The sequence below is a fragment of the Hippopotamus amphibius genome, chromosome 6, assembly GCF_030028045.1.
Source record: "Hippopotamus amphibius kiboko isolate mHipAmp2 chromosome 6, mHipAmp2.hap2, whole genome shotgun sequence".
Taxonomy (NCBI): Eukaryota; Metazoa; Chordata; class Mammalia; order Artiodactyla; family Hippopotamidae; genus Hippopotamus; species Hippopotamus amphibius.
In genome coordinates, this window is record NC_080191.1 from 52,585,326 (window position 1) to 52,611,237 (window position 25,912).

The 25,912-nt window shown below is 44.7% G+C and overlaps 1 protein-coding gene across 7 annotated transcripts in view; it reads left to right on the forward strand.

The window, feature by feature from the left end:
* Positions 1–19,689, forward strand: part of SASH1 (SAM and SH3 domain containing 1) — a 322,758-nt gene extending 303,069 nt beyond the window's left edge. For all 7 annotated transcript variants that reach the window (XM_057738103.1, XM_057738104.1, XM_057738105.1 and 4 more), the window contains 8 exons: positions 234–369; positions 1,618–1,787; positions 2,556–2,765; positions 3,484–3,634; positions 8,190–8,303; positions 12,591–13,720; positions 15,050–15,181; positions 16,317–19,689. In XM_057738103.1, the coding sequence (XP_057594086.1) occupies positions 234–369; positions 1,618–1,787; positions 2,556–2,765; positions 3,484–3,634; positions 8,190–8,303; positions 12,591–13,720; positions 15,050–15,181; positions 16,317–16,580 (2,307 nt within the window). In that variant the 3' untranslated portion in view covers positions 16,581–19,689. The remainder of the gene's footprint in view (positions 1–233; positions 370–1,617; positions 1,788–2,555; positions 2,766–3,483; positions 3,635–8,189; positions 8,304–12,590; positions 13,721–15,049; positions 15,182–16,316) is intronic.
* The last annotated feature ends 6,223 nt before the right edge of the window (positions 19,690–25,912 follow it).

The window sequence follows — 25,912 nt, forward strand, 5'->3', positions numbered from 1 at the left end:
TCAAGAATATCTGAGTATGAAAAGTACTTTGTAAGTGCTTAATTAATAGTTACATGAGCCGCAACTTTAAGATGAAGCGAGGATTTAGATTAAAAAGAAGGTGCATTTTTGGTAGTCAGGCATGGGTACAAAGATGGATTTGATTGATTTCGTTGAGGGCTGAACTGCTGTGAATTACGAAAAGGACACCCATCCACTCTGATGAAACATAATTTTGTCAAAATCCATTGCAGGATTCAGGCCTTGATGGAATGCCGGGCTCCCCTCCATCCTCTCAGCCTGACAGCGAACACATGGACAAGCCCAAGCTCAAGGCCGGAGGGTCTGTGGAGAGTCTGCGGAGTTCTCTGAGCGGTCAAAGCTCAATGAGTATGTCTAGTTTGCAATCATAGATGATTTCCTCGGAGTCAAAATCAGACTTTTACTGAGAGTCAGGTTCAGGCACTTTAAAGATGAATAAGAGGAAATTCTTACCCTTAGGGCGCTGTTACAGAGACAGACCTGCAAAACGCCTAGCCCTAGAGTCCTGTTTGTTTAGTAACTGATGTCTAGCAGTGGCACAAAAGACAGTGTAATGATTTTGGTCGGGGGAGGGGGGGAAAGCAGGTCAGCGGAAGATCTGGAGGCTAGAGCGGAGTAAGTCGGGGGAAAGGCTTACGGAGATGACCAGCAAAAGAAGAGGAGCAGGCCAGGCTTCTGCAGGGCACACGCTGCGTTCCTGACCTCTGGGAGCATCCTCCACCTAACATTAGTAGTTACACTTTTTTGTCGTATAGATTTTGTAGAAGAATCTCTCATCTGTGCATTGCCCCCTGCCATCTTCCTTGTCATGGTGAATCCAATTCCTTTATTAACATTTTAGTGGGGGGTTAATAAAAGAGAAGACAAATGCTTCTCTTCAATCTCCAGTCTTTAATCGGAAACACTTTATGCAGAATTCAACACAATAATGTAATGTTATTTTTCCCTGATGCGTTTCGAGTAGTGGAAAGTGCCAGTAATTCTCTTCTGGTTTGACAAAGAAAGCTAATGTCTTCATAACTTTTATGAATACAAAATGTTGATTAAAACATTATTATCAGAGCAATAAAATAATCAACTAAAAACTGGGGGGGGTGGGTAGATGAGAGGAGAATGATAAATGTCACTGAAACAAATGCTGTTCAGCCATTCCCAGTCCAACAGTGGTGTCTGCCGAATGCTGTAGGGGCAAAGACCAAGTTTAAGCCCACTGCTTTAAAAGCACTTGGCCTTTGGGCAAGTTATTTAACCTCTTTGAGTTTCCCGATCTGTAAAATGGGGCAAAAATTATATGCCTGACAAATGGGAGGTTATGAACGTTAAGAGTGGTGTCCTCCATCCGGGCGTCTCCGTGTCACCTAGATTCCCTGGTCATAAAGATAACTTGCTGGAGTTCCCTGTCCACTTAGGGGCTTGATTAGGGAGAACAGTCCGAAAACTCAGATCCTCGCCTGGACTCTGCTCTGGTCGTGACGTATGGCTGTGGCTCGTGACTTCCCTCCTCTTACCTTCCTAGCCCGCGGTGCCTTCAGTGCCTTCAGCTTTGCTGCGTGGGCAATCTGTATTGACCCGTGTTCTGCCTGTTTTCCTGTGCAGGTGGTCAAACAGTGAGCACCACCGATTCCTCAACCAGCAACAGGGAGAGTGTCAAGTCGGAAGACGGTGACGACGAGGAGCCCCCGTACCGGGGCCCGTTCTGTGGGCGCGCCAGGGTGCACACCGACTTCACACCCAGCCCCTACGACACAGACTCACTCAAGCTCAAGGTGTGTGTCTGCCTGGCCTCAGAGCAGTCACGTGGGGTGCCTTGTTACCTTAAGAGGTGTTCTGGTCTCCTTGCTGGGGAATGCTGGACTGTGGTGCGGTGTCTCTGCTACCTTGATAAACGGGTCTCCTCTTTAGTGAAAAACAAAATAGAAAACCAGCCAGCATCTGGGGCTAGAGGAGGGTCTTGTGTTCATCCTCTGCTGTCATCACCTCCTCCCACTGGCCCTCTCCTCTGACCTCAGCATCCCTCCAGAATTCCTATTGCCCTCCACCCTCTAGTCTCTGTGCTTTTGCCACCTGAAGGGACATGACTGGCTTTTCTGTGTGATCAGTGACGTTCATAGGGGACTGAGGGGTTTCCACAAAATGTTTGAAGCGATTATAGGACCGGGGTTGCCACTGACATCTGATTGGTGGGAATTCTTTTTCTAAGGCATTCAGAGAGCCAGGTGCCCACCTAGTTGAGGGCAAGGCATTCAGAGAACCAGGTGCCCAGCCAGCCGCGAGCCCTGCTGGACACCTCGGGCCCCGATCCTGTGGTGCAGGAGGGCGGAGGGGATGGGACCTTGGGTCTCCATGGGATCCGACACAGTCGGGAGTGCTCTGTCTGATCTCTGCAAGACTCCCAATCATATCCGGTGACTTGTGGAGCCCTGATTCTGGCCGTCAGAGTGTCTTCACATCTGCAGGATGAGCACTTCTGATTGATCGGTGGTTCATGCTTGGAAATGTACCTAATGGAAAGCTCTTTGTTCCCTGGGCCACAGAAAGGAGACGTCATTGATATAATCAGCAAACCCCCCATGGGCACCTGGATGGGCCTGCTGAACAACAAGGTGGGCACGTTCAAGTTCATCTACGTGGATGTACTCAATGAGGAAGAGGAGAAGCCCAAGCGCCCCACCAGGAGGAGGAGGAAAGGAAGACCCCCCCAGCCCAAGTCGGTGGAGGATCTCCTGGATCGCATCAACCTCAAAGTCAGTTCCGTCCTGTTCTGGTCCCACATCTGCCATGACGAGTACCCATTATCCTACAGAAGTAGTTATCAGCACCATGACTCTGCCCTTGACCTCCGCTGGGGGTGATAGCTTAAACCCCAGGTTGAAATTTGCTCCTAGTCCAGAGAGCAGCTTTCAGAGAGCTGTGAGCTTCAAGCCACTACCAGAAAGGGCTGTAAGCACAAGCTCCTGGTGCCCTGGTCGGCTTCTCAGAGGCTGTGAGGACTCCCCCTTCCTCCCTCTCTCCCACCGTGACTCCCGGCCTCTAGTGGGGTGAGTCTGCATGGTGTGTGCTGTTTCCTCCTTGCAAACCTGTCTTGCTCCTGAGGAAGTCACAGGTCTCTGTGAACTGAAGTTCAGTAGCTCTAAATGAAAGAACCGTCTCCTCCACTGCACACTGGGTGGCATTGCAGGCATCAGCTCACAGCAGGGGCACAATTAAAATGCAAGGCAGTGGAGTCCATCTCAGCCTGCAGTGTACATCTTCTTAACCCAAGATTAATGATGGGCCCCCCCCTCCAGCCGCCACTAAGCTCTAGGACTGGAATGTACAGACCGTGTTACAAAGGATGCTTATTAATCTTTGCATTAGCCTTAGAATGGCTCTGGAAAAAGAGTTTAGGCGTTTGAGGCTGGTTGTCAGTCCAGGATCACATGGCTGGACTGCTGACTCACTTCTGTCTTGTTTCCCGCCTAGGAGCACATGCCCACTTTCCTGTTCAATGGATATGAGGATTTGGACACCTTTAAGCTCCTGGAGGAGGAAGACTTGGATGAGTTAAATATCAGGGACCCAGAGCACAGAGCTGTTCTGTTGACAGCCGTGGAGCTGTTACAGGAATATGACAGTGAGTCCCTCCCAGCACAGACGTGTTCACTGTTAGAGCCGCGACAGCCTCAGGTCACCAGCAGGCATCCCATAAGCTGCTAGCATATGCTTAGGTGCCCGGAGTCACTCTTTTGATCCTACTCTTTCCAAAGCCAAGGTCAATTTTGTATTGTGTCAAATAGCACAAAGACATAGATTCCCAAAGCAGACCTTCCTGCCAGTGCAGGAGCGAAAGAAAACCTTACTACCCGATACGTTCCTGGCATGTTTCTAGGTGATAGCTGAGGAAATTGCTTCTCTGAGCGACTGAGAATTGAATTGCAGTTTTCTTAAGACACACTGTTCATGCCACCTTGGGGGCTGGTGGGATGTGCAGCCTTCAGGTCATTAGGATACCTGGGTACAAAAGTAACTGACCAACTGGGAATATCTTGCCCCGCCAAGGGTTAATTACTTCTCATAGCACATGAGGAATTGTTTTCTGATTGAATAGGTTAGTTAATGAATAAGTGAAATTCATCGACTTGCATTAGAGAAGCAGGAAATAATGTCAAGTGAACATGTAGAGCGGAGAATTCCATATTGCGATTTCTCAGCCAAAATGATAGCTCATTTTTACAGCCCGTGAGCAGAATTCAGTGAGCTCACAGCTTTTATGTAGTCTATTCGAATGCACTGTATCCTTTGCTCCATTAACCCAGTCTTATCTTGCTCTTTATTCTTCAATCTGACATCAAAAATATTCCTGAAATTATTCATCATGAAGGGGGGAGTATCCTTTCCAGTTATTGAATTCAAATGCATTTTCTTTCAAATGCTCTGCTTCAGGGATATCAGTAGCTAATAGCATTTATGTTGCTAAAAGACACACCAAGACCATGGTTAATGGTGGAAAAAAAAATTATACATTACTGAATGTATCAGGCCCAAGAGACACGGAAGCAAGTCTCTCAGTGCAGTTAAATTCACTCCTGCTTAATAGGTCCTGCCTCTAAATTAACTGACGACACACCATCAGGTAGATGCCTGAACCCTAGATAAACACACTGCCTTCAGGGATAGATTTGGAGGGAATTGTGTTTCATAGTTAATATCACTTTATAACCGGATCTCTTTAGTATTGGCATTTCCCATGAGGCATCCTGGGGGTCTGTGGCCAGGCTGTGTCAGAGCCTGGCCCAGTGCCTGAAATGGCCGGCCAGCTATGTTAATATCAGTTAATGTTCAATCATCTAGTCTCCTGGACCACATCTGCTCTATAAAATAGCTCATTTGCTCTTCCTCAGCCACTGAAAACAGCTGGTTTTTAAAACCCCATCCATTGCGTTTCCTTTAGCTTTCAAACATAGAAGGAGCAAAGCTAAATTCTGAGTATAAGGCAGGGTCTGTCTCTGTTGTGCCACAAGGGCTCAGACTCCTTGTCCCTCCTGGAATGATGTCCTGAGATGTGCACCAGGGGACATTCTATAGGAGGGAATCTTTGCCCATCACGATGCTCACTCAGAAGTCTAAGGAAGGCTCTTTGCTTCTGCATAAATCCCATTTTCATGTGTGCTGTGCCACTGTTTAGCACATCCCTCCTACATAAAGTGGTACTTCTTTTTAGAGGTTCTAAAACAAAGGCTTCAAGAGCTCAGGGGTGCCAGTGAGCCAAGAGCCTGGATCCAGGATTATCCGAGGATTAGAAAATTCTATGTTCAGCGCTTTTAAATTCATTGTGTTTAAGAAGTACTCTAAGTAACTGATAACTTAGAGGAATGCAATCAATTTCTGTCGAACTAGACAGACCCAGAGATCTGCTGAGATCTGAGAGATCTCACACATCTTCCAGCTCAGCACCCCCACAAACATAAGAGGCACATCTGCATCATTGCTTGGCAGTCAGAGGGGTCCAGCTTCTCTCATTGCATCTGTGCAAGGCGAATGCCAGCCTTCCTGCAGGGTTCCATTTGGAAAAGACTCTTATTGTCCCAGAGCAATTCCTTCCACTGATCCCAAACCCACTCTCCTAGGTCTTGCCAAATGAAAGCTCTCTTTTAGGAAATTCATTTTCATAAGGATTTTAATCAGCAATTATTTTAAATATATATGAAAGTACAGAGAAAAATAAAACAAATCCACATATCCACTTCCTAAATCCACCTAAAGGTAACATTTTGTCATATTTACTTCAGTGCTTATTTTTTAAAGACATAATGTTACAAGCCCATTGGAAGGCCTGCCATCCAAGAATCCCATTCCTTTCCCTTCTTTCCCAAGGTAACTACGCTTCAGAGAATGGCACGTGTCTTCATGCATAAGCACCTTTTGGTGTTTAGATGTCTCATCAGTGTCTTAGCATATTCTTCCAACGTGTGTGTGTGTGTGTGTGTTGAGATGGGGGTGGGGAAGAGCTTTAGTCCAAATTCAGATCACGTCCAAATGGAGCTTCAGCCTCACAACCCAGTCCTTCGTTGTTACTTGACCGTGAGAGTGTTCATGGTTCTAGGTCACCTTCTTTCTCGTCCTCTGCACCTTGGCATTAAAGCTAGTGAGTTCAGGGAGAGGCTATGGCCTTGAATCTGCAGAACATCTCAGAGGTGCCCCACCCCTTCATTCTCCCTAGTGAAGGACAACCTACTTGGGAAACACTGGCTTTTAGTTTTAGGGAATTTTGCTAAATTGGTAGCTGGGTTCCTGCAAGTAGCTGCTGATTGGATCCTTCAGAAAGACAGTGGCTCTAGTCCCTTGAGTATGCCTCATGATTTTATAAATTGAACTGCGGTTTTCAGGCAATGCAAGGGACCCCTTCACTCCCCATAGTAACTTCAGGTATCCTGCTGTGTGGTGAGGCTGGCATCCCCAAAGATGCAGGCACCGCCCGCATTTTCCTGCAATGGCAGGGACAAGCTTTCTGTTTTATTCCCATCGGTCAGCACTTTGGAGTCTGTTTTGGCTGCTGCAATACACTGAACTATCTTGCCAAGGACAAACTGCATTGATTCCTCTTCCTGGGTTGTAACTGATAGCTCAAAGCCCTCATTTTATAAGAATCATTTTCCTAAATAACATGCTAGGCTAGAATGAAGGCCATTCCAAATCCACAGACTCTCCCACACAATGAGGACATCTCTCTAGAATGTTCCCCTTTCGGTGTGGGGGAGGGGGAAACGTTTGCTCTTGTGCTTCCAATTAGTTAATTTTTCATTCATACTTTAAAAATAGCACTTCTTAATTTGGCGCTCTAATTTCAGGGCTTGTTCTGCCATGATTTCTGTTACAAAATGCTTTCCATGTGAGAATACAAACAGGAAGTGGTCAGTGGACAGTAGGAACAGCTGGCCTGTGTGTGGAATGGCAGCCCTCAGCCTTCCCACAACTTTTTTTCAATGACCTGAGAAAAGGCATCAGATTTCTGCTTTATTGATTTAGTATGTGGGAGTGTGGGGGGTGGGGAGGGGACGCAAAGAGAAGGATAAGTAATTCAAAGCCATTCATCATCAACTACTTATTTTACATAGAAGATGTTTTCTTGGCTTGCCTTTTTATTGATCAAGCATTTCGTCTGCAGTGTGATTGAAACACGGTCTTCTTGTAACCTTGAACCCACGTAAGTCCAGCTGTGCCCTCTTCACAGAATGTGCAGAGTGACACGGCTGGGGTGATGAAGGCCCACGTGATTTTCCTTGTGATTTGCTCTAGACCGACTTTCAACAGAAAACGTCCAATGCTTCTCTCTAGAAGGGTTCCTTAGGATGGGGAGGATGTTCAGCCTTCCGTCATCCACCTTACAGGTGTTCTGTACTCAGTTTCCAAGTTGGAGGGTATTTTGAGCTTTCCATGTCTTGCCCTTTGTGTGCAGGGAAGAGAAGTGCTGACCCAAGACAAAGGGAGAAGCAAAAAGGAGAGAAAACGCCCTAATCTATTTCAGATAACAATAACAAAAGGATTTGCCCCCGGCCCTCATTAGTTTAGGGGTTCGTGTCCCCTTTATGCCAGGCTTGATCCCTTTGAGATAATACGAGAGCCAGCACACGTCACAGAGAGGTGAGAAAGCTCCTAAATGCTAATAAAATTTGAGGGTTCATTTGACACTTTTATATTAGCTTCCAAATTTGGAGAGCTGGGAACAGATAAATTGAAACACAAATCTTCTAGATCTCTAAAAACCATACAGCCTAATTCCTACTTGTGAAAGGGCATTTATTCACTCCTGCTTCCACTTGGTGGTACCATCCCTCAGAAAGGATTGTGGTTGCTCTTCCCCCACTTTTGACACAATGCTCTTAATTTCTCCTCTCCCTCGTTGGCCTGAGACCATAGTTATCCTCTGGGTAACTTAAAAGGCATTGGTGTATTTCAGCTATGTACTCTCTCTCCAAACTTATCTTTCTGTGATACTTGATTTGAAAAGAAAAACATTCTGATCTCACTTGTTCTTTTTATCTCATTTACTTTAAAATAATTTGTTCTCTTCCAAAGTCCAAGGCTTCAAAACATATGGTGAGAACTGAGGGTAAAGTTGGGATGTGGTTGATTTGAAACCTGCTTTTCATCGCCCTTACAATCCCATGCTGTGTTTTTGTCTTCTCTAGGTAACAGCGACCAGTCCGGATCCCAGGAGAAGCTGCTGGTTGACAGCCAGGGCTTGAGTGGATGCTCTCCACGAGACTCAGGATGCTATGAAAGCAGTGAGAACTTGGAAAACGGTACTGTCAGCACAGATAATCATGAATGCATCTTCATATGCAAGCCTTCTGGGCCATTTCTTGACATCTGTGCTTTGGCTAATGACTATCTTTCTTCCTCAGCCTGAGCCATTGCTTTTGGGAAAACCGGCAGTAGGGAGCAGAGTTTCTCCAGAGTGATTGGTGCTTAATTAAGATCCTTAGGAGGGAGGAACATCTCTCAGCCTAGGCAACTGATGATGTTGAGAAATGAATAGAGAGGTCTTTGATCAGTTACTCTTCCATCCCATGTAGCACTTAAATGGAAAGAGTTTAAACTTGTGTGTCAGAGGGACCCGAAACTTTCCATTGTCCTGCAACTCTTAAGGCTTAACCCCCTTCCCCCCTGCACACCCCCCCACCCCCCGCCACACGCAGTCTGGATCATGAAAAGAGCTGTGGGGGTTTAGACTGGGGAGACCTGGGGTTTGAACCTGAATGGGCGTAGCTGAAAACGTTGGCCAAATTACTTTACATCTCCGACTCCTCCTTACCTCTTAAATGGTAACAATGAGTTTTGTTTTTTTCTAAACAAGATTGTTCTTAAAGTAATAGTAATACTTAAGTATTACTTAAAGTAAAAGTAATACCTTAAGTAAGACTTCAAGTAATAGTAAATTAAAAATGCCTCGCATTTTGAAACACTGATTATGAATGAGGCAGTGGGCTAGGTGCGTGCATGTTCAGTTGCTAATCATCACACAAATCCTGTAGTGCATGTTTTACAGGTGAGGATGCTAACGAGAGATTAAGTAATAACTGAAGCCCTTGTTCTTTTCCTCCTGGCACCACTCTGGCTCATAAAAGGCTCTCAGTCAATGGTAGACAATATTTTAGACCTGATTTTTCCAATACCATAAGCATTTTCAAGTCCATACTCTTAACTACCTAGCGTCATCATACATCAGCCAGAGGTGTCTGGGCTTAGTTGAACTTCAAGCCAGAATGGATTTAGTTTGTATGTTATCGTAAGCACTTTCACAAACCGTGGATTAGATGAAAATAGGTGGACCTGTTTTGGGAACAAGGACAAAGGCAACATATACCATGAAAGGTCTCTTGGCCTATTTGCTTGCTTTTTTATTCTGAGGAGCAAGAGTATCCCAGTGCTTGGGACTCTCATTCGTGAGTCTCTCATTTCAATATGAGGGTTTTGAGGAGCCCCGCTGAGAACATGATGCAAAGCTGGGGCATGGAGGTTTGGTTCCTTCAGTATCATCATCATTCCTCACCACAATTTTTCTTCTTTTTTTTTTTTCTAGTCTAATCTTTATTTATTTGTTTATTTAAATTTTATTATTGTTATTATTTTTGGCTGCATTGGATCTTCATTGCTGTGTGTGGGCTTTCTCTAGTTGTGGCAAGCAGAGGCTAGTTTTCCTTGTGGTGCGTGGGCTTCCCAGCACAGTGGCTTCTCTTGTTGCAGAGCACAGGCTCTGGGCGTGCGCCCAGGCTTCAGTAGTTGTGGTGCACGGGCTTAGTTGCTCCATGGCATGTGGGATCTTCCCGGACCGGGGATTGAACCCATGTCCCCTGCATTGGCAGACGGATTCTTAACCACTGCGCCACCAGGCAAGTCCCCAATTTTTCTTCTTAAACAGACAGAAAAGCCTGAGCAGGGGTGGCCCCCGGCATTCTGACACTGCCTGGGGAAACAGGCATGCTTGTTAGCTCAGGGTATCACAGTTGTAGAATGCCTCCTCCCATAAACAGATAGATCCCTGCAGCAGTATCTCATCATTACAGTATGAAAATATCTAAATTTATATTAAAATAATGTGAAAAGTCTGACTTTATTCAAACATTGCTTCAGTTTTATGAAGTCTGACTTTATTCAAATATTGCTTCATTTTTACGAAAGCTCAGCTAGAAAGAATATAATTACCCACATCCAAGATGGTACTTCCTTTCCCCCCCAGAGAGCATGACTGGGGGCTCAGAGTTATGATCCCCAAACTTCATGTCGCTGGGCCAGCGCTCCTCACGGTCTAGTTTTTGGAAGTCAGTGGAGAATGTGTGTCTTTAGTTGACACACTGGGTCCCATACCCACTACCAGTGTGCACTCAGTTTGAATCAGCGGTTTACTTATATCCTGCATAGTTACGTGCACATAGAAGACACGTGCTAAACAGATTTTGGAACAACAGGATCAACCTTAAGTTTCACTTTGGAAAGCAACATACAAGTGTGCAGTGAAGATAAGACATTGCCAGAAGTCCACAATTCAAACCAGCTAAAAGCACTTTAAAGATTTTTTTTTTGTCATTTATTTTTTTATTTTTGGCTGCATTGGGTCTTTGTTGCTGCATACAAGTTTTCTCTAGCTGTGGCAAGCAGGGGCTACTCTTCATTGCGGTGCTCGAGCTTCTCATTGCGGTGGCTTCTCTTGTTGCAGAGCACAGGCTCTAGGCACACGGGCTTCAGTAGTTGCGGCACATGGGCTCGGTAGTTGTAGCTCGTGGGCTCTAGAGCGCAGGCTCAGTAGTTGTGGCACACAGGCTTAGGTGCTTCTCGGCATGTGGGATCTTCCCAGCCCAGGGATCAAACCCCTGTCCCCTGCATTGGCAGGGGGATTCGTAACCACTGTGCCACCAGGGAAGCCCTAAAAGCAATAAAAGCAAAATGTTTTCAAAACAGATTTGATGTTTTTTCCCCCATCTTTTCTGCTCTGTCCACATAACAGTTAAGGACATGGTACCTCTCCCACCTTAACTGAACAGCACAATTTTGTTCTAGTTTTATTTAGTATTTTCATTGAGTGGAAAAATAGACTCAAGGTTTACAGAAGCAGCGCGCCTCTTATGCTCTTTGTAACTTCTGGTTCGGGAGCTCATGGTGCCTGAAAACCTGGTTTTTAACTGTGATCTGCGGGGTCCTGCATGCCTCAGGCGCCTGGGGGGCCTCGGTGGGGGTGTGTGATGGTGGCCATGGTCAGGAGGCTGGGGCCTGGGCCTTGAGCAGCCTCCACACTTCAACTTTGATCTGTTTTATAAGTGAAGATTCATTTAAAAGGATCCTCCTGCTTTGAAAAGTACTGATTTCAAAAGTACAATGTTCTGAAAAAAGACGATTCTCTTACCATTATGAACGCAGTGCTAATCTTTTCCTTTCTGACCTCTTCACCATTTCCACTTCTAGTTAGCCTCCAATGACTGCAGTGTGAGGCGAATAAATTCCATCCAAAATACTCACAGCCATAAAACCTAAATTGTGTGTCTCCTATGTCCTTTTCTTTTGCAATAAAAACCAACATTTGAGTGTTGGGAACTATTAGGTCCACAAGGAAAACAATTTACCAGGTAGACCATCCATCAGGGCCACGTGAGCAGTGGTATCTTAAATGCTTGGCTGCATGGCCTGAGAACAGAGCAATTTCGGAGGGAGAGGGCCATTTGAGGGCTGCATGTCTTGTTTGTTGCTCCCCTGTCCTAACAGTCGGGAAGCAGCATAGGAAATTCGAGACAGCTTACGTGTCTCCAACAGGAGTCTTAAGAGGATTGGGGTCAGGTGCACCCAGTGTTACCATGGGTGGCTCTGTTTATCACGCAGCAGTAGCAGTTAATATCAGTCAGCAGTTGTCAGCTAAGTGGGCTGTGACTGGCTGATAAGTTCAGTTATCAGTCTGACAGTTTATTTTAATCAGGTCTGTTGCTTCAGTGAGAATTAGAACCATATCGTTGTCTTATAGACTCTGGCGACAGCTTGTTTATTCATTTGTACCAAGGTTGGCTGACTGTTCCTAGAATGCATTTATTTTACACACCTGAACAAAACACAAAGCAAGGAGGGCTTGAAAGAAGGTTTGAGAATTCAGTGGTCACCAGTGAACCTTGGGGGATACCTGTCCCAGAATTCAGTCCACCTCGCCTTTGCAGCCATGGTCTTAGGAAACTGTACTCCCTAAACAGAAATCCCATCAGTGTGATTCCTAAATGGGATGTGAATGTGCCTTCTTCCACACTGACTGCAGCTACAAACAGACATTAGGCCTAGATTTATTGTATTGCCTGACACAGCATATTTTCTTTCCCCATAACTCAATTAACTTTCATCTCCCTGTGTCCTTTAAATAAGACTGAGAATTCTTTCTAAAAATAAAAGTGGGACCGCAATAACTCTACATCACCAGTGGTGATTTTATGTCCTTAGTGTCATTCAACAGTGGGATATAGGAGTTGGAGGTTTCAATTACGTTAGTACACCTTTTACATCAATTTGATTGATTTGTTTTTTAAGATACGATCGTAAAATATTTCCTTGTCTCATAGGCAAGTCTCGGAAAACTGGCCTCCCTGCCAAGTCATCAGCCGAGTCCAGCTTGAGGTCTTTCAACAGGAATCAGCTGGGAAACTACCCAACCTTGCCTTTAATGAAGTCAGTGGACGCGCTGAAGCCAGGAGGAGAGGGGAGGCTGGGCAGTGGTCTCAGCCCACACACCTCCAAGCGCTGCGATCCCCCGTGTGCGACTGACTTGAATAAAAACCGAAGGAGCCTCCCCATTTCCATCTGCCGGAGCTGTGAGACCCTGGAGGGCCCCCAGACTGTGGAGACTTGGCCCCGATCCCACTCCCTGGATGACCTTCAAGGAGAGCCCGAAAAAGATGTGCCTCGCGAGGTGACAGAACCCTCCCCACAGACTGTACCCGAAGTGCCACAAAAGACAGCGCCCTCCATCACAAAGGTTCAAAGCCCCAAACGCGATTCTGCTGTTGACAATGCATTGCTACTGACCCAAAGCAAGAGATTTTCTGAACCTCAGAAAACGACTACCAGGAAGCTGGATGGCCCGATGGCGGCCTTCTCACGTGGCACCTCCCCCCCTCCATGTTTGCCCAAAACCTATGATGCCCAACTGCCTGCCGTTAAACATGGTTTAACAAGGACGCCTCTTGAGGGTCACAGGAGAGGACTCGATGTTGAAGGAACACATCACCCCCCGGGCACCAAAGAAGGCGCAGATGCTGAGCAGAGGGGCCCGGAGGCCAGAACACAGGCCAAACCTCCCGCCCAGCCTCCACCCGTTCCCGCCAAGAAGAGCAGGGAGCGCCTCGCCAACGGGCTGCATCCTGTCCCTCCTGGTCCCCCCGGTGCCCCTGGCCCTGACGCACCCAGCCTACCCCTTAAAAAGGGCAGCCCCAGTGGCCCCAGCGACTGTCCCCCGCCGCCCGCGGCCAGGCCCCCCCCGGGGCCGGAGCCGGGTAGCCCGCCGAGCACCAGGCCGCCACCCTGGCTGTCAGAGCTGCCCGAGAGCGCCAGCCTCCAGGAGCACGGCGTGCGGCTCGGCCCCGCGCTGGCCAGGAAGGTCTCCTGCGCCCGTGGGGTGGACCTGGAGATGCTCACCGAGAATAAGCTGCGGGCCGAAGGCATCGATCTCACCGAGGAGCCCTATTCCGATAAGGTATCCAAGGCCTTGGATCCACTGCACAGGCTTTTCTAAGTCAAGGGCCAGGCGAGAGGAATGGCACTGCCCCCCACCCTCCACCCCCTGGAGGCCAGCTGGTCGCGTGGGCCGATGGACCGTGATAACACAGGTGGCCCACGGCGGGGGGGGGGGGGGGGGGGGGGGGGGGGGGGCAGTACCCTACCGCCCTGCGCTTCCTGTTCAGATGAACAGGGAGCACGACGCCCAGGTTAAGTGTAAACACAGCCTCAGGGGTTTCTTCTGCTTTCCTGTCTCTTCTTTTCTCTTCTTTCACCTGTTTGTGTTTAATTTTGGGCAACCATCGTTTGCAGGGAGAACTATCAACCAGTTCCTGAAAGGACAGAGCTGGGTTCCAGTTTCCATGTCTTACTCAACATTTTTGTTTTTAGACTTTAACAAATGCCCATCTCATTTTCATGTATATAAAATGGAATTGATAATAAGAGGTATTATAGGAGCAAATAAAATGTGAACAAACTTTGAAAATTGTAGAGACCTATTCACATGTAATAATTATACTGTATAATTAATTATCTGTATAGGTAACAGGGGAAAAGATTATATAAAATACCCTGTTGTACCAAAAACATTGAGATCTATAATGAAAACTCATTTCTCAATTGGAAAACAAAAAACAAAAAAGAAAACGAGTAGACCTACCGATACCAAAATGACTTTGAAGATAAATACATAATGATAGATGTAGCTGTATGTTACTCCTAGAAATGCATGAATTGTTATAATGCATTCCTGGGAGTCTTTGTTATAAAATTCTTATGACCACGAGTGTCATACAATAAAGTACTTCTCCTCTGCCTTAATATTTAGTGAATGAACCCCTTTGAATGCAAAGTGCTGAGACTTCTCCTGTAAATAGATGCTGGTCCAGCGATATAGCGGTGTAACTCTTCGTAGTTGAGGAACCAACTCTAGACTATATGTAGAACACAAATTTGCCCTTCTCCCCTGTAGTTTAGAAGACTGTCTTCAATAACATTTTGCAAAATGATCAGATAGAGTGAGGTGAGTGCACTGGACCCCAAAATATAGAAAGATTGTGTTCTGCTTTAACCATATTTCAAAACATTTTTCTAGAGCTCACCCCTATCTAAAAGATAAAGATGTAAAAATATTCTCTCTAAAACGTCCATCCTGATACCAAAGAAAATACGTTCACTTCAAATTAAAACTTTTGGTCCTATTTTCTAGTAGCTAAGTGTCTTATCCTACCTTATGTTTGCTGTTGTTGGAGAAGGAAAAAGATCCTCGCACCCCTTGATAGGAGATTTCTCTTCTCCCTTGCAGCATGGCCGCTGTGGGATTCCTGAGGCCCTGGTACAGAGGTATGCAGAGGACTTAGATCAGCCCGAGAGGGACGTCGCCACCAACATGGACCAGATCCGCGTGAAGCTGCTTCGGAAGCAGCACCGCATGGCGGTGAGCAGCCCACACTTCGGGGCTCCCCTCACCCAGCTTTCTGAAGTACATTCAGTTACAGAGCTTAATGATGAGCATGGTGGCAGCCGCTCAGTAGCCCCGGGTTCATTATAGCAATCGAAGGGAGACGCCTGGGGGAAAGTAATACGTATTCATCCTACAGAGTTTTAAAAATACAGTTTTGGAAAGAAAAAGACGAAAATTATCCATAATCCCGGCACTGTGAAAAAGCCCACTGAGTCGTTTCTCTGCCCGTATATATAGTACATATACAGTTGGGAAACCTTATTGTTTTCAGTTACTTTGTTACTAAAAATTCTTTTACATTATCAGTTTTTCAGAGTGTTCTGGTAGATGTGTCCTAGTTCAGCCAATTCCACATTGTTGAAACATTTGGATTTTTTCCAACTGTTTATTTTAAATAAGTGAGTGAAAAACATCCTGGTTAATAAATTTTTGTAGACTTCTGGGGTTACTTTCTGAGGATATGTTCCCTCCAGAGGATTTGCTTCATCAAAACTGCACAGAATCCCAAGGGTTTGCACATTTGGTGGTAAATTGCCTTTCTGAGAGGTGTAGCACTTGCCCTTTTCAGAGGTCAAGTATAAATGTCCATTTCCCTGACCTAGCCAACATTTATTATTGTGTTTTTAATTCTTTATAGCTCTATGGATTAAATGCTTAATCTTCTGCATGCTAATGTGGATTCAAAATATAGAAGAAAATCTGCTTTATAATAAACTTTACCCACTGAGTATCTTACTTTTCACACTATCATATAGGTTTGTTTTCTCAATCACCATAAAGATCATTAGTTGAAGAGCATGACCACCATGAGACAAAACAGCCAGAGATATAAATGGTTACAGTTTGGAGACTGACATAATTGGTGTTAGATCTAATTCCAAGTACCTTCTGGAACCTCCAACACTTCCTTGAACATTTGTCTCACCTTTGAGAATTCGGGAAAGAATTCTTGATGCTAGTCATGGTCTTGGATGTCTCATAGCATGAGCCCTTTCTGATCATCCAGTAACATATATAATTTCAGTAGCATTCCTTTTAGGCACATAAGAAAGAGCTCTCCGATGGCACCTGTTGAATCTTGATAAAACTGCTTTCTTTGTTTACCCAGATCCCAAGCGGTGGACTCACAGAAATCTGTAGGAAGCCCCTGTCTCCCGGATGCGTCTCATCCGTGTCGGATTGGCTGGTTTCCATCGGTCTGCCCATGTACGCCAGTGCCCTCACTGAAGCGGGCTTCAGCACGCTGGGCCAAGTGCCTTCTCTGTCCCACACTTGCCTTCAGGAGGCCGGCATCACAGAGGAGAGACACATAAGCAAGCTCGTGTCCGCAGCCAGACTCTTCAAATTGCCACCAGGCCCTGAGGCCATGTAGCTAGGCCCGAAGTGGACCTCCCTGGACAAATGTCACCCGTTCACTGTGTTTATGATGCTGATGCAATTCCTCCTTGGCTGGACATGCAGACCAGACCCCGAAGAAAGGCCCAGTGTGTGGCCAACAGAACTCGGAATCTTGGCACGGGACTCTCTTCTCCAGAAAAGCCCCCTCCAGGAAATTGGTGTGGTTCTCTTCGACCCCCAAAGAAAAGACAAGCACTTATTTCTTTTTCAGGACACAATAGAACCAAGATGCCGACTTGCCACAGATGCCACGCCCTCCGTCTGTCTTGGTGCGCTGGGCAGGGCAGGGAGCAGAGGGAGGGGCAGCCTGTCCCGTTTCTCAGCGTGTTCCTCGCCTTCTGTCTGTCACCGTGCAGGGTTCCCGAGGCCCAGACGGGCTTTAGCCAGGCCAAAGTAACAGACTCGGGAGTGACTGTACACTATTGACCAGGCTCATGTGTTGAAAAGTAAGAAAATCTGGCTGCACTAGAGAAAAAAAAAAGCCCTATTCTCCTTTAGGTAAACAAGAGACATTTTAATAATTGCTTTCTAGCAATCAGCTTTTATTTGCCTTAATGTAAGCTTTGAAGCAGTTATGTAACCTAGTGTTCACTACCCTATAACCGTAGTTCCAGATCTTCAGCTTAGACTGCCATCTAACGTGTCTGGGATGTTTCCAGCAGAAATGGGCTTTTCTAATTGTCTCACTCTAACATGGCTTATTTTATAGGGGTGTTTATCAGGCCAAATTTCACGTTGACTTTCAGTTTTTAAACTAACTACAAATCTGGTGAAAAAGCTCTCTGAAGTTCACAAAGCTATCATGTGTGAGAGTATGTGTGTGTGTTTGAGGGTATGATCTTTCATTTTAATCAGTGTAGTATTGTTCCCACGTCAGTCGTCATGCCGCAGTATTGGCTTGGAATCTTGACCGTGTCCATTCCAAAATTCAGTCATCAGCTAACATCACCTTTGCGAAAGTTCATTGTAAGTTGAATATTTCAGAAAGATTTTTTTTTAAAAAAGGGAAGTAGTTTATTAAATATTTTTAAGGTTTTCTTTTCTTTTGGTTTTATAATTAAAATACTATTTTCCATCTTTTCTTATTTAGATAATTCACTTAAATATGATAAAGGTTCATTTTGGAACCAAGCAAACTACATTGGCCATATATTAGGTAGCTGCATATTTTCCATTGTTTTCCAGCTGATTTCAGCATTCTTTTTAGTCTAGTGTCTGATTCGCTAGCAAACAGAAATTATGGTTTCCAATTGCTGCAAAATGATTTTTCTTTACATTCTTATCATGAGCCCTATTTTAAGCATTGGGTGTGATCATTTATAATAGAAGTGCTTTGAGCCTTGATTAAAAAGTTCTATAATATTTCATCTGCTTATGAAAACAAATTATATCCCTTGGGAGGGGGGAAAAGGTGATTTCATTAATTACAAAGCCATTTTACCATTTGCTTTATATATCTAGATGCATGTTTCTGAGGAAAAGGACATACTCAGGTGATTTTTTTTTCATGCTTTTTGGTATGCATTTTAAAGAATAATATATATTTCTTCAATAATAGTCACCTTCTATAAGATGCCATGTAAGACGTTGTGGAAACAGAAGAAAAAGCTAAAGCTGCCAAATTTCTGTTGAACTCTTCAAAACAGCCCATTTTTGTCATCTGGGGTATGACATTCCTGTGGGATGTAACATTCCATTTAGAAAGTAATGAGGCTGCAGGGCTCTCCTATAACTGTGTCACTAGAAGGAATTTCAAGTGTGTGGTGAGGCGGGCGCTGTAAAACGGACTCCTCACCCTGCGTTTTCGGTGCCTCAGCGTGACACCTGAGAAAGCCTGCTCATAGTATAAGCTGAGCTAAAAGACCGCACATAAAATCAGGTAATAGGTAACCAAGGAGAAGGCAAGATCGTATGTGAACTTCCAGGTGTTAGTTCATTTTGACTGTAAGATTTTCATTTAATGTAAAAGTGGTGCCAGAAAAGGGAACTTTCTGAATATGAGTTTTTGAGAATGCCAAACTGTATTTTTTTCATTCTTCTTTGGAAATCATTGCCTTTGCATAGACGTGAAATTCAGGGACCATGAATCATTTTCAGTGGGCAGGGCTTCCTAGTCTGTGGGATCTGAGGTTGTTTTTACTTTATTGTGCTTTTTTTTAATCTTTTTTTTTTTAACTTTTAGTATTTGTTTGGTCTTCTTTTGCTTTAAACTTTTCATTTGATCTTAGAAAAGCCTGCATGTTTGTGTGTGGCATTTGACCGAGGTGGTTTGGGGCCGCCTGTGGATGCCAGAAGACAGCGGGTCGGCTTCAGCAATATCCAGTTTTAATCCGTTGCGCTTGGTGCCGGATATTGAGGAAGGGTGAAAAGTGTTGTCTTTGGAAAGCACAAAAGAAACCTGGAAAGGCAGTTTGGCTCAGGTAGCCACACATCCGTTGTGTGTCATTTTTTTCCTTTGAAGCTGTCTACAAGAAAATGCAGCCAGCCCCAACCACTACTTACATTCCCAGATAACCAAGAAGGAGATAGATTTTCATGGCCTTGCCTTAGTCAGAGGCCCTTTTCTCTTTCCTGTACCCAAGTATAGGTGAAATTGGAAATAACTAGTCTATTGAAAGATCGGTTCCTGACAGAGCAAAATTTGCTTTCATAATTGCAGCAAAAGAAGTCAGTTCACCAAGTCAATGCTGCATGTGTGTACTGTATTATTTTCAGAAAAAAAAATATAGTCTGAGTCCAAGTTATCTCGATTTTAAATTGATAGCGAAACAAACTGTCAAGCAAGTTATATAACAACTAACAACATTGCACTTTCTGTATATGAAATCAATATTTAAATAACTTATTTTTCTCCATTGCTGTTCTTAAACATTGTAAGTAGCTGTAATATACCAGTACCAATATGTTCTTGCGATTGCTTCAGCCCAAGAAAGCTGTGTATTGTTTTAAAAATTGTAAAAATTATTGTGATGATTCATTTAGCAAAAAGAAGTGGACAGAAGGGTTTTCCTATGTATCAAAACTTGTCTATAATTGTCATCTACGTACCTAGAAAAAAAAGTAAATAAATTTCTTCAGTTGAATATGCCTCTTTTGTTGTTCCCTGGGTATTTCTAAGGTAGAGTAGAAATGAAAGGGAATTTATGAAGTGTGGTTTAAGAGTGAAATATTGTAAAAATAGTAGTTGTAAACAATTACTTCTTCCACGTCATCAAAACTCACTATTGCACTCACTCAGATTCTCTTTGCTAATTTATTTCAGTTTTTTTTTTTTTTTCAAATATTGCATAACCAAGTCACATAATTGCAGCATCTTAGCCCAGAAAGAGATTTTTGGAAGTCATCTCTAGTCTAAGCCCATCCTTTTCGAATGAAAAGGAGTTTGAGTCCACACAGACTTCCACAGTTAAATGGAAACAATCCAAGTCTTCCATTGAAAGAGAAAAACATCTAGATTGGGATATTCTAGAAATTAATCAACTTGACAAAACCAAAATTGATATAAAACACATTTTTAATTAGGAGTGGATGTGTAATACAACATTTTGAGTAGATAAAATGTGCACTTGAGACAAACCAAAAAGTGACCCTTTCCTTTTTTCTCAGTCATCTCTTTCTCACACTACAGGTAAGTATTTTAACCAGTGTTTGTATCTCTTTTCAGAAATGCTGTGTTTATTTACAAATACAACTGCATATGCATTTTCCCATATAGGCATGATGGCATTTTCCAACACTTCTTCATTTAGCATGTGGAACTTCTGTTAAAGTTATGTATATTTAAAATTTTGATAGAATGGGGGGTTTTTTGTTTTAAATTTATTTATTTATTTATTGGCTGCATTGGGCTTTCTCTAGTTGCAGAGACTGGGGGCTACTCTTCATTGTGCGTGGGCTTCTCATTGCAGGGGCTTCTCTTACTGCAGAGCATGGGCTCTAGGCACATGGGCTTCAGTAGTTGTGGCACGTGGGCTCAGTAGTTGTGGCTCACAGGCTCTAGAGCATAGGCTCAGTAGTTCTGGCACATGGGCTTAGTTGCTCTGCGGCATGTGGGATCTTCCCAGCCTGGGGATCAGACCCATGTCCCCTGCATTGGCAGGCGGATTCTTAACCACTGCACCACCAGGGAAGCCCGATAGAATAGTTTAAATCCACTAGTGGATTTCAACATAGGAAGCTTTACCATGGTAGTTTTTATTTATAAATCATTGTTTTACTCCCCACTCCCCCAATCCATTTTGTAAGTGGGGATATTTCATATATTCCTAAAGTTGGGGATTCCTGTGAATTGCTGCATTATTTTGAAGAACTGACCATAAACCTTATTTATCTCAACCTGACTCTTAAGCTTCTATAGTTCAATTCAAAGAAGATACTTTTTCTTACAATTCCTAAGAAATCTTGACTGGATTCTTGGTATTTGTTCTAACTTGGCTTCATATATGGATATTTATGTTGAATTCACTTAGAAGTTATAAAGAACATAAATTTGATTAGGTTAGGCAAAGGAGAAAAGGGAATGGTGGTTGTCATTTAACCACAACTTATTTGGGGGCCTCAGAATGATGACTTTCTTTACTCTCAGCTCTGAAGACCCACGCAGATAAAAGTGTGTACACAGTGCTTCTAGGGGTGTGTGTGAGGGTGTATTTGAGGGAGTGAGAGACAGGAGAGGGTGCTCAGTCAGGTGTAGGTCTGGACCACTCGTCCATCACGGAACCAAGGGCAGTATTATTTGGAAGCACTCCAATTGCTCATATAGCGCTCCTCCTATACTGTCAGAGAAGAATGCTTAAAAGGGAGCTTAGCTGTCACCTCTCTAAAACTTGAACAAAATACACGAAGCTTCTAATCAAACCAGGTTTGAGCCCAATATGAAAGGACCCCAGGGTATGTGTGTGGGAGCCAAAGGAATTAAGACTAATCTGATCGCAACTTATCACCATCCCCATTCATCCTCAACACTCCGGTGATAAATATGGTCGGAGCCATAAGAGATGTGTACAAAGGGCTTGCGGAGCCAGAGGGGAAACTGACTGTATTGGGATGGGTTGGGGGGGGGGTGCCGAATGGAGGAGGTAGTTATGTGGATTATAACTGTGTATCCATGTGCTAAGAGTATTAGACTGTTAGGAAACAAACAAACAAAACACCAAAATCTTGAAAAGCGCAAGAAAATGATTGAGAAAATATCTTCTGTGTCCCCAAAGTCCTGATTTCACTTGGCCGTCATCCTGAGTGGATCAAAGCTTCCCCTACTTAATAGAAAAATTGGAAACCATCCATTGGGCCATCACTCTGGACCTCCTTTCAGCTCACTTGCAAAACTCCCCCACATCCTTCCCTAATCTTTCCTCCTCGCTCCAGCCATGACAAAAGGGGTGTCCCTCCATCGGTCTAGTCCTACCTGTGCTCAGGATCCTGTCCTGGGAACCCCCAGTCATCATTCATTCCCTCATTTCTCTGGATCTTCCCCTTGAACATATTTGCAATAGGTTGTTGCTGTCTTTTCCAGGCTGGCCCAGATTCCCCCTTTTTGGAGAAGCACACTCTGCATTTCCTATGGGAGAATTGCACCCCCGCATTTCAAGGTATCCTGGTGCAACTTTCAGCACAGCGTCCTCAATACCCTCTGAGCAGTGAGCACAGCTCCATTCAGCTTCCTTTTGCCCAGACTTGGGCTCTGGAGCTGAAAGTCAGATACATGAGAGGGGCTGGAGCTGAACTGTGTCGATGGTTGTGCCCACAGAGCCCAGGAAGCCCTGGAAGCCCAGGAACTGAGGCACCTATGGCTTCCTGGGTTTTCCGAAGCTTGTTCCTCCTTCCTCTGATTCCTCTGCCAGTGGCCACCAAACATCTTTTCTCACGTATCCCTAAAATAATATCCCCAAATGAGGGACTCCCTTGCACATTTTAAAGTTGCCCTCCAAAAGTTCCCAATCAAAAGTTTAAATAATTGTGAGACTGTACATTTCCAGCCTTTTGTAAATACTTGCATTTTAGAATAAAAGTGCAGCATTACCTAAAAAAAAATATCCAGTGGAAAATAAATACCATAGCAGTTTAATACCTACCATTGTCCACTGAAAGCACACAAGAAGAAACAAAAAATTTTACTCTCCTCGAAAGCCTATTACCATTCTACTTCCTCCACACATTTTTATCCTAGTGCAATATATTTTGTATGTGTAAGAGTGTGTTTTTGATCATCCTATTTTCCTGTAATAAAAATGTTTGTGAATTGAAGTTTAATTTCTTTTGATCATTAGGCTCTATTGGTAAGAAAAAAGCCAAAAAAACAATCCAAACCTTGTGTTTAGTTATACTTACCATTATTATTAAATTTATCAATATACAGATATATCACAATTTTTGAAAAATAATGATAAAATATAAAAATTAAAGTGTGATTGGAAGTGTCATTAGTTGGATGGAAGAGGTGAGCAGCTGCCTTACGGGTTATAGAAGATTTTGCAACCCCAGTTATTTCAAGTTCGCCTAATTGCTGGGAGCCCCAGACATTTTTACGTTTTGCTTTGCGTGTGTGTGAAGTGGGAGAAGGGCATTTATGAAAGAGATGGGAAAGGAATGCCAGCAGGATGTATCCTCGGGCAGATCAATTTTAGGACCCTATTAATCTAGAAACAAATTCCCTTATTAAAGCTATCCCAAGCAGTGGACCCTTTGGAAAGAATCCCAAATTGAAGACCTTTGCGGTGGGCTACATGGGATTCTTAAAACAAACCCCTTCTCTTGCCAGAGCTGTTGCTTTTACCTGTGAAGAAAAATCCAACAACCACATCAGTGTTCATCATTCCTCATTTAAAAAACTCTCTCTCAACTCCACATTTCCCTAGCCTAGATAATCCCCCCACCCCCACCTCTCTCTTGCTTTTCACAGACATCTTGAAAATTTTTCCTCTCCCACTGTCTCTCCTTCGTTATCCTTCATAGATTCCCCAGCCCACTGGCTCCCTGGATGCACCCGAGGCCACTGTTGGAAGCCACGCCCTGATTTACAAATCCTCCTGGTCTTCTCTGCAGCATCCTCTCGCTGCCCTTCCCAAGCTTCCAGCTCTGCACTCCTACCCTGCCAGTCTGTCTCTGCAGCAGCTGCCTCTCCGTGTCCCTCTCCCCATCCTGTGAATGTTCAGGAACCTCAGGCATCCATCCCAGGGCCTCCTCTCTCCCATGGTAATCTCTCTGTTTCACCTTGAAGAGCCCGCTTAGAGTAAAAAACGTAATCCCAAACATTGATCACTGAAGAAGAAACACGATGCTTTTAACTAACAGGATGCTTGTTACAACAAGAGCAAACCACATGTTAAGATACCGTCCCAGTTGTTTGCTTGTGAGGCTAAACATGCCTCCGGCAGCAGCTTCTGGGCTCCAGAATAAAGCCAAAGAAGAATAGGCAGAGGCTGTATTCAGCTGTGGAGGCAACATTGTTCTCTAATTTCTATAAGAATATTCCACAGTCTATTCTTAGGGAGTCAGTTTCTATAGTTTTTGTGGAACTGGAAGGCTGCCACTCAAAATGTCCTCTGGTCCCTCATGGGTCCATCCAAGCATGTCACACTATTTGTCCTCCAATGGGTAGAAAGCAAGGAGAGGATGGTTAAAATGAGCTAATTATCGGACAAAGCACTATAGTGAGTGCTTAAGGCAATTTACATATTTTATTCATTCAATCAACTCCAAGTGGTCATTTATTATCAACCTTGTTTTACCAGAGCATCAACTTCATGAGAGCAGGAACTTTTTGTTTATTCCTGTGTTCCCACACCCAGAACAGTGCCTGACACTGTTTTGAATAAATAAATATGCCCTGAATAACAAAGTTCAGAGAAGTTAAAAGCCAGTTTTCCAGGCTGACACAGCCAGTAAGCAACAGCACTGAGATTTGAACACCAGTCTGTCTGACTCTAAAACCATGCTCTCTGTAGTGTGGTAATGACTCCAGCAACGACTCTCCCCTGAAGTCCCTGAACTTTGCACATTCAGTTCTGTTTTCAAATAGAGGCGTTAAATGTAACACCTCCCAAACGGAAGGCCTGATCTTCCCCTCCGTTCCCATCGCAATTAATGCCGCCTTCTGGCCACTTAGTTCAAAACCCTTCGTCATGCTTGACTTCGTCGCTCACTGTCCACGTTCAGTCTGTCAGGAAATCCTCTTGTTTTTACTCTGGATGCCTCTCCAGAAGCGGACCCCTTCTCACCACCTCCACTGCTGCCACGGCCACCAGCCGCTCTCACCTGGATTGTTCTGTAGCCACCTGCTGCCCCGCCCCCATCCTTGCCATTCAGCCCACGCAGCGGTCTGAGTGACTCTGCTATGAATGTTTGAGTCTCCCCCAAATTCAAGCGTTGAAGCCAGCCCCCCATGGCGTTAGGAGGTGGGGCCTTTGGGAGGTGATGAGGTTTAGATGAGGTCATGAGGGCAGAGCCCCACGATAGGATTAGTGTTCTTATAAGACGAGGAAGGGACTCCAGGGCATCCTCTCTGTCCACCTGTGAGTGCACAGTGAGAAGACTGGCCACCTTACACCAGGAAGAGGCTTCTCACCAGAAGCTGAATGCTGCCAGAACTTGATCTTGGACTTTCCAGCCTCCAGAACTGTAAGAAAATTAACTTCTGTGCTTAAAGCCACCCAGTCTATTGTACTTTTGTATGGCAGCCTGGGGAGACCCTGTGAAAACATAGGGCAGGTTATGTCACTCTTCTGCTCCAACCCTTCCGTGCCGTTCCATTTCTTTCACAGTCAAGGTTAAATTCTCTGCGGTGGCCTGCCAGGTTCTTTGCAATAGTCTCCCATTTCCCATGTGGTGTCCCCCGCTCCCCCCATTATACCCTCCATGTCTCTAATTCAGGCAGACAGGCTTTCTTATTGGTTTTCACACAAATCAGTCAGGCTCTCACCTCAGGCCTGTGTAGCAGTTTTCCTCCACCTGGAACCCTCTTCCCCAGAAAATCTGCAGGACTAACCGCCTCGTGTCCTCCTCCCACAGGGCTCTGTTCAAAAGGTGACCTTTCAGAGCCTTGTCCTGACTCCATCACCTGACACTGCGCCCTCCCTGGGCTTTTACCTTCACCACCAGTTCTGATTCTCCACGTTGCTTTATCTTCCCCTGCAGCGCTGAGCACCTCCTAACACAGTATGTAGTTTACTTCTTCCTTGTGTTTGCTGCTCATTAGCGGGGCCCTCCTTCTACAGGCTCAAGTCCAGGAATGCACTGGCTGCTCCTGACCGTTCTGAACCTCTACACGAGGCATAGTGTGGATGGTGGTTCAACGAATGACTGTCC